The sequence below is a fragment of the Phoenix dactylifera genome, chromosome 5 (genome assembly GCF_009389715.1).
Source record: "Phoenix dactylifera cultivar Barhee BC4 chromosome 5, palm_55x_up_171113_PBpolish2nd_filt_p, whole genome shotgun sequence".
In the NCBI taxonomy this organism is placed as follows: Eukaryota; Viridiplantae; Streptophyta; class Magnoliopsida; order Arecales; family Arecaceae; genus Phoenix; species Phoenix dactylifera.
In genome coordinates this window covers 16,700,009-16,716,723 of record NC_052396.1, presented here as the reverse complement: position 1 = coordinate 16,716,723, position 16,715 = coordinate 16,700,009, and the positions used below count along the sequence as shown (strand labels likewise).

At 39.9% G+C, this 16,715-nt stretch overlaps 1 protein-coding gene across 2 annotated transcripts; it reads left to right on the top strand.

The window, feature by feature from the left end:
- The first annotated feature begins 5,882 nt into the window (after window positions 1–5,882).
- Window positions 5,883–16,127, top strand: LOC103696749 (ABC transporter G family member 11-like). 2 transcript variants are annotated; one of them, XM_039126885.1, is made up of 11 exons: window positions 5,883–6,055; window positions 6,353–6,764; window positions 7,229–7,518; window positions 7,938–8,109; window positions 8,198–8,320; window positions 8,423–8,551; window positions 8,648–8,842; window positions 9,292–9,378; window positions 9,467–9,739; window positions 15,281–15,388; window positions 15,484–16,127. In XM_039126885.1, the coding sequence occupies exons 2-11, from the start codon at window positions 6,360–6,362 to the stop codon at window positions 15,832–15,834; spliced, it is 2,133 nt and encodes a 710-aa protein (XP_038982813.1). In that variant the 5' UTR covers window positions 5,883–6,055; window positions 6,353–6,359; the 3' UTR covers window positions 15,835–16,127. The 2 variants fall into 2 exon arrangements, with proteins under 2 accessions (XP_038982813.1, XP_026658224.1); XM_026802423.2 differs by having other exon boundaries at window positions 5,883–6,764.
- The last annotated feature ends 588 nt before the right edge of the window (window positions 16,128–16,715 follow it).

Sequence of the window (16,715 nt, the reverse complement as noted above, 5' to 3'; positions counted from 1 at the left end):
CCTCTCCATTGTCGCTGGGATCCATCACATCGATGTGTGGGGCACTCTAGCCGGCCGATCCTCTCATGATCCTTCCCGAGCTCGTCGTACGTCATGGCCGCCGGCAGCACCATCATCCTCAAGGCTCTCAAACGGCGATGCTATTCCCTGTCGACGTAAGTCTGCTCATCTTCTCAGTCACGACCTTCCCGCATGTACATACAAAACCCACATCCACCAGAGGGAAGAACAACAGGCCTATATAATATATGTAATCCCGGCTTCTCCGCCGCCACTACCAACTCCGGCCACCATCCAACTCATCTCCATGATCTCACGCATCCTAGGGATAAGTTCCTCTTCCGGCACCATCTCGTCGTGCATATAACATCACGCCACCGCCGTTAGCTATTTCATCTCTGCTGCTTGCAATTACATGCCTCAGCACCCTGATAATTTCGATGCCACGCCATATCTCATACTGTCCGGCATTTCTTTTCTTGAACTGAAGAGAGAAGCCCTTAGTTGTTAGATTGTTGGGCTTCTAGGATTCTGGTATCTCTGACGAGTTCTCTAACGACGGAGTGGCCGTGGAGAATGGCGACGTGGTTTATCACTCGCGCGAAGGAAGGATTCGCCTTCCTTCTTTCATTCAAGATGGAAGAATCTTAACTTTGGTCGAACTGACATGGAAGACAAGACTGTTTGCATTCTTCTTGAGGGTTGTCGTTGTTTCATTTAATCTGGTTGGGTTTCGAAGGGATCGTGTAACTCTCTGTTCGCATCCTAGCTCCTCATGAGGCCTGATAACTTCATGAACATTCTTCTTCTCTACACTCCTTAATAAAAATCCGGTGGCCCCAACCTTCCTTCTCATCCAAAAAAAAAAAAAAACAACCGTCCTTCTCACGAATCCAATTCGTCTAGGTATGGCTACGAGGCAAAAGCCCTCGCTTCATCTGATGCTTCATAAGTTTGAGATTTGAAAAAGCCCTCCTTCCTAAACAAGTCAAAAGACTCAGAATCGGGATCGCCCGCCCGTCTGCTGCTAGGTCCGGGAATGGCGCCAGGCGAGGGCGCCGCTATGCCCCGCAGCTCTGCTGCGGCCGGCCTCCGTTCGATCACCAACTGTACGCTTCGAGATTCCCGCAAGCGGATGAACGTGGGTTCGGGGATGCTTTGCGATTTGTGCAGTGGGTGATCCAGCGGTGAATTCGAGCGAAGGAGGGTGCATCCTTCTTTAGCACAAAAGATACAACCCAGGCGCTGGCTGGGTTTAGAGAAGTCCTACTTCTCTAAGAAGCACCGAGGGACGTACCGAGAGGTTCTCTGTCCTCTTGATTCTCGTTACGTGTCACGACGGATCGAGATTTGTTTGAGTCCTACTTAGACTTACTTGGGTCGAGCCTGTTGTTCGGGCTTCGGACCAGGCTCAAGAAGGTGGGCAGCCCAACCCACTTCCAGCCCCATTCCCGGAAACTAGTTGCCTCTAAGCCCAGGGAAATGCACTGTCAAGTGCAAGAACAAAGGGAGAAACAGGAAAGAAAGAAAAGAGCCCAATTTTAGGCCCATGGGCCCTACTTGGGACGAAAACTTGATGCTCAAATGAGTCTTGACACTGTCCGCAAGCATAACTTGGGTAAATAGTGAGCTGAGTCCAATTTGAACCTAGTCCAACATTTTCTTGGCTGCACTCATCTACGTTTAATGTCTAATGTGAGGTGCCGATATATCCACAAAAAAAAAAAAAAACTAGTCCGACATAACAGGAAACATATGCTTGGGCCAGCCTTGGGGAAGGATATATGCACACTCCAGGCAAAATTGGAGACTGGCCCAGCATGGCCCATCAACCTCAAAATTTTAATTTGTGTCCCTCTTGTTGAGGCAGTAGCATCATCTTACCAATAACTGTTCCATTTGTTGTTAGAGATAATCTAGACGATGCATGCAGACAATCTGTACTCAAAACTTTCTTTGTAGGATTTAAACTGATATCACAGTCAATAATAATTGAAAGAGGTGGCTTGGTCTCCTCTGGCTGCTCCCTCGACAGATTCGAGGTTCATTTGTGTGAGGTTGGAAAGGTTCATTTCTTTTATGAAATTATGTAATATTATTTCAACATGTTAGATTTAGATTTTTGCACTTCGGACCATCATTTTCACCATCTAGAAATAAGACATGGCACATGCACCATCATATAATATGGGTAAGCACTATGTATAATTTTTAGAGGAAGATTGATTATGTACAATAATAATAGACACCGATAGTGTCTAAGCACTAACAGATGCTTATGAACATAATATTGGTTTTAGCTTGTTCTGTAGTTTTAGTTGTTATATTATGCTAGCATGTGTTCATACGGTTCTGCAATTTTTTTCACTAATATAAGATGTGCTATACATGTAGTTCCATATATATATATATATAGTGTTCTATATATATAATTTGTTCTATATATATATATAGTGTTCTATATATATAGTGTTTGGTGGGATCCCTGTGATCCTGTGACGCCCGGCCCTTTAAGCAAATTGGGCTTGATCCATTTGACCAGCCCAGTTGAATTTGGCCCAAAACATAAAAAAAAGAAATCGGCACGTGCTTGATTGGGAGTCCTCTTCCTCTCGATCTCACCAGATGGAATCTAACTCCAGGTCAGATTCCGGTCATGGCCGAGCCTATTTACAAGCTCCTCCCTATCCTCTCTTCCCCCCACTAGAGTTCTGGCCATGATCCGAGCTCGCCGTCGACGTTCTCTTCAGTTTCCTCTCCGAATGCTTGGTCTCCATCGCACCATCGCCGCAACCAAACATCACCGAAAAACCAGGTAAGGACTCGGCCCCCTTGAGGTCTCCCTCTTTCTTCCAGGGTTGTTAGGAGATCCAACATCGATCGGTGATCGCCGAATTTTGGCCAAGAAAGGGAAAGCTATGTTTTCCCTGTTTTGACCAGCCGAACCCATGTTTTTCTCGATTTCAGTTGTTTCCACCGCCGGTACTCATCGTTGGGATCTTCCTCCGATCCCTTGCAGTGGCCGGAGACTATAGCTAGACCTCCGGCCATGGGGATGCTTGATTTCCTCAGTTTAAAAAGTCAGAACCTCTATTTCTTTGATAAAATTAGTGTTGTTGGTGCCAGTCGTCACCGACTGTAGGTCTCTTGACCCCAGGCACCACTATAGCCACCATTCTCTCTCTTGAATCTAGCCGGCGAATTGCCATCACGAGTAAAGTCTTTCCTGTTTTGATACTTCTTGTCTTCCATTTTGACGGTCGTCGTTGGGTGTGGCACACCACCGCGGATCGTTGACCACTGGGGCTGCCGACTACGAGCGTTGTCGAGGGCTTTCCTCTATTTCAAGAAGAAGAGAGAGGGAAGGATAGAGGGCCTCATAGCTCTCTTCTTTTTCTTATCTTATTTTCTCTCTCCTCTCTCTAATTCTTCTCTCTCTTGCTCTCTCTCTCTTTCTGTTTATCACTCTTTCTCTCTCGCATGTTTCAGTAGACCAATGGCGGGTCCAGGTACTTTGTGAAATCAGGCTCTCTTAGACGGCTCCTGGCTAGTGTTGTGTGACTTGGAGATTCAAGTCGATATTGGTCTCAGGTCAACATGATGCAGCCGTAGGAAGGGTTTCAAGTCGGTGTTATGCGATCGTACGAGGGGTTTCAGATTTTTGAGTTGACTTCTCTCTCTCTATCTTGATGTTTTCTTTCTCTAGTTGATTTGAAGAAATTCTTAGTTAAAAGAGACTAGTGGGTAGTCCTGGGTTGTTGGATACCTCAGATGATTTTTGATATTGATTTGATTTTGTAGGAGAACAATCTTCAAAAAAAGAGGATGTCGAGCAAAATTATACACACCTCGGTGCGTAGATTGTAGTATCGATAGGTGATTAATATGTTTGAATTGTCAGCAAAGAGATAAGAATTCTTGTACACTCGCCTGCATGATTATAGATATTTTGGACACGTATGTATAATATGCTACTGGTTAAGATAAGCAAGATGCAAGAATTTTTTTATAATGGTTTCTGTATTAAACCATTTTCTAATCATGTATGCTTGTGATTGATAGTATGATAGATGCATATATTAGTATAACTTATACTTGCATAATCGGACTAATGGATATGGTGCTCTGGACTAACCATGCTATTTCGATTGTCTTATCACAGGCTAGAAATATGATACTATCTTTTACCCCGTCATGAGGAAAAACGTGATACTTTTGATTGCCTCGTCATAGGCGAAAAATATGACCGTGATTAGTCTAAAACCGAAAATAAAAAAATTAGTGTGTGCATGTGGACTTGATTGAAGGAACAAAGACTTTGGGCTGATCTTATTATCATCGATTACCCCATCATAGGATGGAAATGTGACACTATCAACTGCCCCATCATGGGCAGAAAATATGACACCTTTGGATTACCGTGTCATGGGAAGAAAATGTGACACCTTTTGACTGCCTTGTCATGGGAGAAAAATATGATCAAAATTTGGTCCAAAGTAAAAAGATAATTGATCTTGGATCCGGATCAAGTTAAAAAGAAATAGAATGAAAAGTATTGAAAATATTATTGAAGATTTATGAGATATCGTATGATATATTACTCTTGAGCGGCTGGATTTTTATTGATATTTGATGTACATATTTATATTATTTATTCGACCTTTATTGATAGTCGGTTTGTGCTTTTATAATGTGTGCAAGGATTTAATGCCATTTTTAAACCTATATTATTATTGTGTTGGTGTGAATATGTGGGGATTCTTACTAGGCTGTAAAGCTCACACCACCTTTTTTTCTTTTTCTTTTAGAGTTGCAGGTCGCTTGATACTTAGCTATAGTTGGTATCACAGGTAAAAGGATGAGTAGATACAATCACTGATATTGGTTGGATGATTAAATTTTGTAATTGTACCAGTTTTATTAATTTTTATGAATTGAGATTATTATTGTCCAATGATATTGAGGTTGCAATAAATTTTTAGGCCTTGCATATTTTCTAGGACTTTGTGTGATGTACTTCTTTTATTTCTGTTTATTAAAAAAGAGTGGGTGTTGATAAAAAAGAGTTTATTTATGATTCATGAGATTGTGCCTCATGGCTCCACCTCACAAAACTCCTGCCAAGCTGTGTCGCCTGCGTTATTTACAAGGAGACGAGTTCCAACTTTCAAAAGCATCCAAATGCGCGTTTGGCTCACGATTAGAATCAAAATCAAAATCATAATGAATTAGAATGGAAATCAACATGGTCATATCTAAATATTAAAAAAGAGTAGAAATTGAATTTTTAAGGATTGAGGCATTATGTACATTTTCTTTAAAATTAAAATAAAAACAAAATTTCTTTCAACCAAATATGAGAGCCACTTATTTTTATTTTTGTTTCGGAGTTGAATTTCTCCAACCAAATATGCGCCAAATATCATCTTGATCTCCGTTCATGCAACAAAGGCTTTGAAAATTCTATATCTTATTCGAGGACTTCATTAAAGTTCTAACAATAAATGTGAAGAAGAGCCCACATGATTGGCTCGAAGGAGGGTAACTAACCTCAACCAACAGAGAGTCCTATCAATGCCTACCGGAAAGAAAATTAGATCCGATCAACGCCTTAAAGCTCATTTCCCCTGTTACGCATCAATGTAACCACCTACATCAATAGTCAATGTCAGTGTAACCACGGGTTTCTTTTCAGTTGCAAATTGCTTCTTGCTCGAAATTACGGCATTTAGGATACGGAGACAGGAGGAAGGCTGCCGTTGCATTAATTCCACGACCAACCTCGACCAGCCCGCATTTATGAATGAATCTATCCATCAGAATCCAAGAGATAGATAATGATAGCACTCTAATGGCAACAGTGTTTAGGCCGTCATCTTCCCCCACAGATTTTATTAGTCTCGGACCTCGGATGCTGCTTGTTACACCTCTCATGGTATTGTTGAGGGAGGGAAGAAGGAAGGCTGGGATCTTCTTCGCTTCAAGGAGTCACGCCAAAAGCCAACCCACAGAGGCTTTTCCTGCACGCCTTCTCAGTTCCCACTCTGGTCAAACAGTAAGAACCCACCCATCCATCTCTTTCTCTCCATCCCCATACGTTTCTCATACCTCCCCCAACTCTGTCCGACTACACCTTCCCCTGTTCATTTAACTATATGGGCATATCTTCCTCTTCATATCTCCCACTTGTTGATTTGTGTCTCATTCTTTACATCTCCAGCCTCCCTTACTTCCAAGCATAAGCATACAACCTCTAGCTATACATACATATAGATAGATAGATAGATAGAGGAAGGAAACCATTTCTTGCTACATTTTGTATCAAATCGTCCCTTTTTTTCGACTTTTTCAGTAACAACATGAAGGAAGGGGGGGAGGTAAGGAGCTCAGCAGGGCAGGTGATAATGGAGATAGAGTCGAACAAGCCGGCGGGGAATGGAATTGTGGTGGGGGGGCTGAGTCCGCTAAGCGAGACCCTGTGGAAGGAGAAGATTGATACAGAATTCATCGGCGACGTGTCGGCCAGGCTCGCCTGGAAGGACTTGACGGTGACGGTGACGCTCGGCAACGGAGAGACACAGAAGATCTTGGAGGGCCTCACCGGGTACGCCGAGCCGGGGACTATTACAGCCTTGATGGGCCCGTCGGGGTCGGGGAAGTCGACGCTCCTCGACGCGCTCTCCAGCCGCCTTGCCACCAATGCTTTCCTCTCTGGAACTATTCTCCTTAATGGAAGGAAGATGAAGATGTCTTTCGGGACTGCGGTGAGTCTATTTACTCCAGCTTCTTCTACCAACTCTGTTCTTCAGCTGCCGGTTTTAGGAGGTTTCTTTCTCCTGAATTATTGGGACTGATTCATTGTCTTCTTTAATCTTAACATACGATTTTTCTTTCTTTTTTTTTCTCTCTCTGTGTGTGTGTGTGTGTGTGTTTCTGATAAGATTTGGCCAAATCTACAAGAGTCTTTGGCTTCTTTCTTGTCTCTATTTGCAGGTCTAGTGTGCTTTTTGTTTTTTTTTTTTTTCCAGCTGATCTTTTTTAAGCACTACTTCTAGTTTGGTTGGTGGTGGAACAATAGAGATACTTTTGGAGAGTTAAATTGCTTTTATCTTGTTCAGCCAATTCTAGCTGTGTTCTTTTCTTATTTTCATTATGTTCGTGAGACTGTATGGGAGGATTCGGTTAATATTCATCATTTTATCTTATGGTGTTCTTTCTCCCATTTCAGGCATATGTTACCCAGGATGACAACTTGATTGGTACTCTAACAGTGAGGGAGACGATATCATACTCTGCTTGCCTCCGGCTTCCCAATACGATGCCGCAGGAGGAGAAAAGAGCTTTGGTGGAGGGCACCATAGTTGAAATGGGCCTCCAAGATTGTGCGGATGCTGTGATCGGCAACTGGCATCTGCGGGGGATAAGTGGTGGGGAGAAGAGGAGGGTCAGCATTGCTCTTGAGATCCTTATGAGACCCAGATTGCTCTTCCTCGATGAGCCCACGAGTGGTCTTGATAGGTACAGTCTGAATTGTATGCTTCTGAATTGCCATTTGTTGCTTCTGTTTGTTCTTTCAGAAAGAAATGGAAAGGGCCCTCACAAAAAATCTTTTGCTTTTTCCTGTTTCTTTTTTTCACTCTTGTTCCTGCAATAGAATCAACTGCTTGATTGCTTCTTTTTTTTTCTTTTGACAAATTTAATGATAACATAGGCCTTCCATTGTCTTTAGCCTATTTATACAGGGATCCTAAAGGATTTCATCCGATCCATGTAATGGCCTTTTGGTTTTTCTCTCAAATTGAGAGTGGCATGATGCAGGACATTGTTTTTTATATGTTTTAGCGTGTGTGAATTCAAATTGAATTCGCAAACCTCCCTGATATAAATAGAAATTTTATCATGGTTTTATGGTCAGTTTTGAGTGATTTATTGTGCAGTGCTTCAGCCTTCTTTGTGACGCAAACTCTGCATGGTCTATCAAGAGATGGAAGGACTGTTATAGCTTCAGTTCACCAACCAAGCAGTGAGGTTTTCGAGTTATTCGATCGCTTGTACTTGCTCTCGGGGGGCAAAACTGTTTACTTTGGGCAGGTTTCAGAGGCATATGCGGTAAGTGTTCCAAGACTTAAAAAAGAAAAAGAAAACTCTAATTGTCTTAAGGTTTGATCAGCAGTTCTTTCCTTGTGCTTTCATGTAGTTCTTTGCTCAAGCTGGATTCCCTTGCCCATCCCTAAGAAACCCATCAGATCATTTCCTAAGGTGCATAAACTCAGACTTTGATAAGGTGAAAGCTACTCTGAAGGGATCGATGAAAAGAAGGGTACGAGAACGTTTCTCCCTTTAAACATATACTACAGCATATTATCTTTATTTCGGTATTCGAGAGTGAAAGTCTGATGATCTTTATTTGTTTGCTCCTCAGTTTGAGAGAAGTGATGATCCACTAGAGAAAATGACTACAATGGAAGCCATCCGGAGACTGACTGACTTTTATAGTCATTCCCAATATTACTACTCGGCACGAGAGAAAGTGGAAGAAATCTCCCAAGTTGTAAGCTATCATATTATGCACTCTCTTTAGCCTGTTCAATCTTACGGCTAAATGAATCCAGTAGACAGGACTAAATAATGGTATGATTTAATGCAGAGAGGAGCAGTGTTGGATTCAGGAGGCAGTCAGGCTAGCTTTTTGTTGCAGGCTCTCACTTTAACCAGGCGCTCATTCACAAACATGTCGAGGGATTTTGGTTATTACTGGTTGAGGCTTGTGATTTACCTTGTTGTGACCATTTGCATCGGAACCATTTACTTAAATGTCGGAACTGGATACGGCTCCATTCTGGTATTCCATCCATGCTTTCGCAATTATTAGATTCATGTACTTAACTTCCGCCGACTCATTTCCATGCATTATGACCTCTTTATAATAACTAGAAATATTTCCAGTTATGAAAACCTGAGATGGAGTTCAAAAATGCCAATAGTAAACATTACGTGTCACCTGGATCCCTGCTGAATATATATATATATATATATATATATATATATATATATATATATATATTACATCTGCAGAGTAAAACCAATTCAAACCCTAGTTTATGTGGTACATTTTGAAACACACTGGGACTTGAAAAATTCTCACCAATTCAAAGAGTATACATTTTCTGGTGCAACATAATTAATGAGTGGATGTACAACTTCTGTTTTATGTTGAGATGGCTGGAAAAGAATGTGTGTTGCCATTGGACAACTACATTGTTCTAAGTCCTTCTAATTATTCTAATACAGTCTAGGGGTGCTTGTGCTTCTTTTGTCTTCGGCTTTGTCACATTTATGTCTATTGGAGGATTCCCATCATTCGTGGAAGATATGAAGGTCTGTTCAGTTCCTATGGTGTTGGTTAATTTATGTATTAATATCAGTTTAAACTCGAATGAATCATTTGGATCGTCTCTTCATGCAGGTTTTTCAGAGAGAGCGGCTCAATGGACACTATGGCGTGTCAGCATTTGTCATCGGCAATACACTCTCTGCATTGCCATTTCTAATCTTGATAACCTTTGCCTCTGGAACCATATGCTATTTTATGGTTCGCCTTCACCCAGGTTTCATGCATTACCTGTTCTTCATCTTGTGCCTCTATGCTTGTGTTACCGTCGTTGAGAGTTTGATGATGGCCATAGCCAGTGTAGTTCCCAATTTTCTCATGGGAATCATCATAGGAGCTGGGATTCAGGTAAGCACTATCTATACACGCATCTTAATTTGGTGTCTGCTTGTTCTCATTTCCTTTATGAATAGGATGATTGACTCCAAAAACTAAAACCCTTGTTTCTCATTCATTAAACTCCATAGCTTTAGCATTTTGAGAATTCTAGAAGCAATTAAAGAATTCTGCAAATCAGAAAGGTATATCATGGTGTAAAACTTTTAAGTCAGAGAATAAAATCAATTTCTTCATGGCGCCTCTCAAGGTGTCAAAATGTAGTACAAATTGATTTTTTAAAAAAAATGAATAACAGACTTCATGAATGCGGGCAACAACATAGTTTCCTGAAGTGAGAAACTACGATAGAATATAATATGAAATCTTAGCTAGTAGCTGAATCCATCTGGAATCACGAAATCCACGATCGAATATTTTATGATCAAGAAGCACATGCAAGAAAAACAATAATTGTCACGCCCCGGATCTAGCACCCGGGTCGGCTATGTGACACGGCCGCATAGTCTCTAAGATAGAGCCCTAGAGAATTTGTAAGGCCTAAAAATATATTACAACCTCAATATCATTGAACAATAATGATCTCAATTCATACCAAACGACAAAGTTGGTCCAATTATAAAATTTGATTATCTAACCAGTATCAGTAATGCTCTATTTAATCATCCCCTCCACTTGTGATCTCAACCATAGCCAAACACTATGCAACCTGCATCTTTGAAAAAGAGAAAGACGAAGGGGTTGTGAGCTTTATAGCCAAGTAAAAATCTCCATACATCCACACCAACATAATAATAATATAAGTTTGAAAACTGCAAGAAATCATTAAGCACATCATAAAATCACAAACCGGCTATCACTAATACTTGAATAATCAATTTAAATATGTACATCAAATATCGATAGAAATCTAGCCACTCAAGAGTGATATATCATATAATATCTCATAAATTTTCATTAGTATTCTCAATGCTTTTCATTTCGTTCATTTTTAACTTAATTCAGATCAATTATCTTTTTGACTTTGGGCCAAATCCTGATCATATTTCCAGTCTGTGACAGAGCAACTAATAGTATCATATTTTCAGCCTGTGACGGGGCAATCAATAGTATCACATTTTTAGCCTCTTATGATGGGACAATCGATGGTATCACATTTTCGGCCTATGACGGAAAAATCGATAGTATCACATTTTTAACCTGTGAGAGACAATCGATAGTATTACATTTTCGGCCTGTGAGAGGCAATCGATAGTATTAAATTTTCGGCCTGTGACGAGGCAATCGATAGTATCACATTTTTGACCTGTGACAAAGCAATCGACAGTATCACATTTCCGACCTATGATGGGGCAATCGATAGTATCATATTTCTAGTCTGTGATAGGACAATCGATAATATCACAATACCAACCTGTAACAGAAAAATCAATAATAACGAGATAAGCTCAAAATTTTTGTTCATTTAATCAAGTTTATAGCCACACATCAATTTTTTTTTTATTTCTGACATGTTAGTCCAGAGCACCACATTTATTAGTCCAATTATGTAAGTGTAAGTTATGCTCATATGTGCATCATCATACTATCAATCACAAGCATAGATGATCAAAATATGATTTAATACCAAAACTATCATAAAACTATTCTTGCTTTTTACTGATCTGGATCATTAGCATATCATACAAATATAGGTACAAAAATATATATTTCATGCAGGTTAGTGTATTCTTACCTCTTTGTTAACAATCTAGATAGACTGATCACCTGCCCACACCGCGATTTACGAGCCGAGGTGCGCAAAACCCTGCTCAACGTCCTCTTGTCCAGTTCTCCTACAGAACCAAATCAATATCAAAAATTATTCAAGGTATCCGACAACCCATAATCCTCTACTAATTTAATTAAGGGTCTACCATCACGTAGCAATCTAGGACTCCCCTCTGAGTCCTTTTAACCAAATTTTTTTTTGGATCAAGCTAGAGAGAGAAAGTACCAATAGGAAAAGAGAAACTAGAGAGAGGAGAAAAAACAAGAAGGGAACTATGAGGCCCTCTCTTCTCCTTTCTAAATGAAAGAGTGCTCGATAGCAGCATTTGCTTGTGGCCGGCGACCTTTAGCGATCGACGACCCATGAGGTGCCGACGACGAGCCATGCCTGGCGATGGCCAGCCGGAGAAAAAGAAAACAAAACAGAGAGGCTTGTCCATGATCAATCCGGTGATTCGCTGACCAGATTTAAGGAAAAGAACAATAGTTGTAGTGGTGCTTGGGGTCAAGGGACCCACGGTTGGCTAACGGTGACTGGCGACCGACGGCAACTAATGGCCGGCAACACTAGTTTCACTCAAAATAGGAATTTTCGACCCCTTTAAACTAAGGAACAGAACATCCCAACGGCCATAAGTTCGGCCATGGACTCCTGCTGCTATAAGGAACTGGGGGAAGGCCTCGACGACGAGCGTCGGTGGCGAATAAAGATCAGAGAAAGAAAAGAAGGCTCTGGTATCTGAATACATGGAAAAATGGGGCTTCCCTTCTCAGCCAAAATCCGGCGACCACTAGCCGATCATCGAGCTCCAAAGAATCTAGAGAAAGAGAGAGAGAGGGTAGCTCGAGGGAGGGCGGGCCCTTACGTGATTTTCCGGCGAGAATTGGCCGCGGCAATGATGAGAAGGTGATCGGTGTTCGGAGAGGAACATGAGAAAATTGCCAGCGATAATCTCCGATCATGGCTGCAACTTTGGTGGGGGTGAGAGAGAGAACTCAGAAAGCCTCTAAATAGAGGCGGCCACGATCAGAATCCGACTCGGAGTCGAATTCCATCTGGCAAGATTGGAAGGAAGAAGGCTCCCATCAGGAGTCCTCTTCCTCTACAGGCACGTGTGCGGAACGTGCCAGCTTCTTTTTTTTGTGTTTTGGGCCAAATTCAATTAGGTCGATCAAATGGACCATGCCTAATTGGCTTAAAGAGTCGGGTCTTACATTCTCCTCCCTCCCCATAAAATGATTTCGTCCTTGAAATTAACTTACTCAAGTTCCAGACTTTAAAAATCCTCAACCATCATGCCATCCTCGAGCTCCCAAATAGTCTCCCTCTCTGAGTGCATGCTTATAAGATTTTGAATACTGATTGAATTCACAATACTTATTGAATTCTCTTATCACTTCTAAAAGAAGACTAACATCCCAACCTTGGATTAAACTGCCATAATTCTTTGCCCATGAAATTAATTGTTCTAGATAAATTTTCACATAGAAATCAAAATTGGCCAATTCTACTCTTAACAAAATAGATGAAGGCTTGAGAATTAGATGCTCATCATAATTTACAACCTTCTTTATTCTCTTAAATCCGTCCATGATTTAATAATCAACCTATATCCTAGGAAAACCTCAACCCCTTTCAAATAGATAGATTAACAATGCCATAGCTAGGAGTAGGAGATCAATGTTAAAATATTTCAGGTCCAAGCTTAACCATAGAACCATCAATCTATTAACGCTAAATTTGATATACCCAAAAATTCTCTCAAGAGTTGTCAACAATAGAAAAACCCATGAAACAACACTACTCTTTTGCTGCGTACTCTAATCTAACCAAGCAAATACTCTAAAATCGCTAAATAATTTCTGACCAAAATATCACTTTGCATTGGAACTAAGAAAATCCAAATTTTATAAGTTCAAGTAGAACTAGAGCAGAACCTCTAGATCTTCTTGCCCTCAATGATGTAGAGTGTACATACCACAACCAACCCTCAAGCCATTAGTCAAGTTTAAGGTCACTCCATGATCTCCACAACTTTTTTAAAATCCAAAATATATAGGTTTAATTTAAAGTGGATTAACTCTAGATTTCCTTAGCAATTTGATTGGATAATCTAAATTGTTCTTCTTTCCAAAAGCATTTACTCTAAATTCAATGGGTTAAAAGTCTTTGAGCCAATATCACTGAGTAAAATTATCACTATTAACCTCCAAATCTTTCTTCACCAAGATTCTTAATATCCATCTTCAAAGCTATATATGATAACTCATATAAGCATCTCAAAATCAAAATCTCCACTCAACAACAAAGATACCTGGTCAGATCATAAATCTAGACTTAAGTTTAAGTTAACATATCCAATAATCTTCAATAATTATAAAAAAAATCTAATAGCCCAATCCAAACATGAAAATTTAAATAACTAGAATTCTCCTATTAATATGCATACTCTATGGCCTCAAAATAAAATCAAATACATCAATAGAAAATAGACCTATTTGTAGTATCCAAAACTTTCAATTCTAAATATAATCCACTTACAGATTTAACCTTGAAGAACATTCCTTTATAATACTATGAACAATCTTTCTTAGCTCACTCCAATACTATGATAGATCCATGCACAAACTCCACTCTAATAATTAGTAACAAAACTAAAAGTGCGATCACATCTACACCCATATCAAGTTTGTACCTCCAGGTCATTAAAATAACATCTGAACATTGTATAACCGATATGCCATGGTTAACCTTCCTACACTTACCTTAGGTCTAGTCTCTTTTATCATGATCAGAGACAAATCATCCAATCCTTTTGTTCTCATCGTATACCAAACTTAGTACATACATTTTATCACAATGCCTAGCGATCTTATATCTAAGCATTGAATTTATTTCTGCTACTTTTTGTCATGTCCGAGATGATCATAACCACTAGATCCAATACATTCCCTCACTAAAGAGTCTAACCAGGCCTACAATGTTCAACAATTTAGCATGAAAGTCATCACTTTCAGACATAAGCATTGTGGCAAGTTGAGGCTTGTCAACAGGTCTATAGAGCCAATACATTTGGTTTGCTAGTAACTTTGAATGAGTGTACATCCTTAATTAGCTGAACTTTGCTAGTAACTTTGAACAAGTTTACATCTTAATTAGCTGAACTATGTATATTAATCTCAAAATTTTAAAAGCAACTTCAGAGTTTCCATACTTTTCTCTAAATTTGAGCTTCTGAAACTGAACAAAGAATCAGCAGTTTCAAAGGAAGTCGAATGGGATTTGAACAGTGGGGTTCTATTGGAATACCTGCAATGTTTCTTATTATCTCAATTCAGAGTGAAACATTTGTAAATAAGGTCTAACAAATATATGTTTAAAAGTTATATGTAAAATATCCCAACTATTTTTTTTCACTTGAAAAGAAAAAACAAAAAAGGTTGTGATGGAGAACAATAGTGAATTTCTTTGACTTCGTTCGTGATTTTCTTCCAATTATTTTCCAAGAAATTTCATATACAATTTCAGTATAACAACTCGTCTTTTTCCAAAATATCACCAAACTTTTTTGAAAGGAATGTTTTTCTATGGATGGATAATGGGTTCCCATCTTTTATGTCAGAAAAAGAAAAGAAAAGAAAAAGTTTTCAATCTGTACATCTGCAAAATAGTCATGCATCTACATTTGCCCCTAGGAATTGAAGTGCTGTTTTTACTTCACATTCTGAGATTAATCAGTATGACTTGGTAGAAAATTGTCTTACACTGGCACCATGGAACAGGGAATATTCATGCTGGTTTCTGGGTTTTTTAGACTCCCAAATGACATTCCAAAACCTTTCTGGCGATACCCTATGTCTTACGTCAGCTTCCATTACTGGGCAATGCAGGTCATGAGAGAATCCATCAATACCATTGCACATAGAACAAAAGCATCTATCCAACCTTCTACTAATGTAATCCTGATTGTGACTCCATTAAACAGGGCCAATACCAAAATGACCTGAGAGGTCTCGTGTTTGATAACCAGACACCTAACCTCCCAAAGATTCCTGGAGAATTCATACTTGAGAATGTTTTCCAGATCAATGTGAACCGATCAAAATGGTGGGACTTGCTGGTTCTTTTCAGCATGGTTGTCATCTACCGTCTCTTGTTCTTCATCATGATCAAGGTAAATGAAGATGTGACTCCATGGATTAGAGGCTACGCTGCAAGGAGGTGGCTGCGGCACAAGAAAAACAGTAACCAGCCTGCTTCTGTGGATCACGTCAACAGGACACCTTCACTCAGGGTCTACGTAGTTGAAGCAGAAAAAAGTTCTACTAGAAGCTAGAAAAATCAAAGGAAGAGAGAGAGACAAGTTCTCCTAGAAGTTCTCTACTAGAATATTAGAAACAAGTTTGTGATATTTGGTGCTGTTTCATTCTAAGCAAACACCATACCTGCAAGTCCACGGCGACATTAAAGTTTATTTTGCACTTGTATATCGCACAAAGGAAAAGAGAGTAAGATCGCTGGAGCAAATAGATCCATGTTTGTCCTTCTCTGTAAAGGGTGATGTTCATCGACGTTTGTAGTTCAATTGCATTCAGAGAGTCTGCCAGAATAACTTGATAGCTTCTTTAACACTTTCGTTGACATTGTAGAAAAATTAAAATTCATAGAATCAATAGGTAAAACCTAAAGGTGCTGCTCACTGCAACCGTACATGTAAATATTTCTTATATAGGTTAGCCTTGTGGCAGTATTGCTCCCACCCATGGAGGTCATAGGAATGCCATAAAGGTTTTTTTTCCCTGCTTTGAAGCTTTGGAGGGGGTTTTTTAGACTCCTTGTGCCTAACATCTTCCCTCCGAAAAGAATTTTAAAAAAAAAAAGAAAAAAAAAAAGCATCTTTAGAGGCGCTCTTTATGGATGTCATTTGACTTCCTATTTCCCCCTCTGACATGCAGTAATCTCTAGCTGGTCTCTAAAGATGCTTAGAGGGGCTCTTTACGGCTCGCCGGGGGTCTCTAAGCCGACACTCTTCAGACATTTATCCAGGTAGATATTCTTATGTAATCTTTGAGCAGCTTTCTTGGGCAGCAACAAAGGAGAGAGAGTTGAGCAAGGTTCAACTGAGCTCATTAGGATAATGAAACGTAGAGAAGAAGAACATAAACCAAGAAAAAGGAAGGAGAACAGGCAGAGAAAAGAAAGAAAGAAAGAAGAAAC

What these genes read in the sequence shown, in the direction of transcription:
- LOC103696749 (XM_039126885.1), top strand. Translation starts at nt 6,360, where the DNA reads ATGAAGGAAGGGGGGGAGGTAAGGAGCTCAGCAGGGCAGGTGATAATG. An exon ending in AGATGTCTTTCGGGACTGCG is followed by an intron (nt 6,765 to 7,228) that starts GTGAGTCTATTT and finishes CTCCCATTTCAG; the next exon opens with GCATATGTTACCCAGGATGA. An exon ending in AGGGATCGATGAAAAGAAGG is followed by an intron (nt 8,321 to 8,422) that starts GTACGAGAACGT and finishes TTTGCTCCTCAG; the next exon opens with TTTGAGAGAAGTGATGATCC.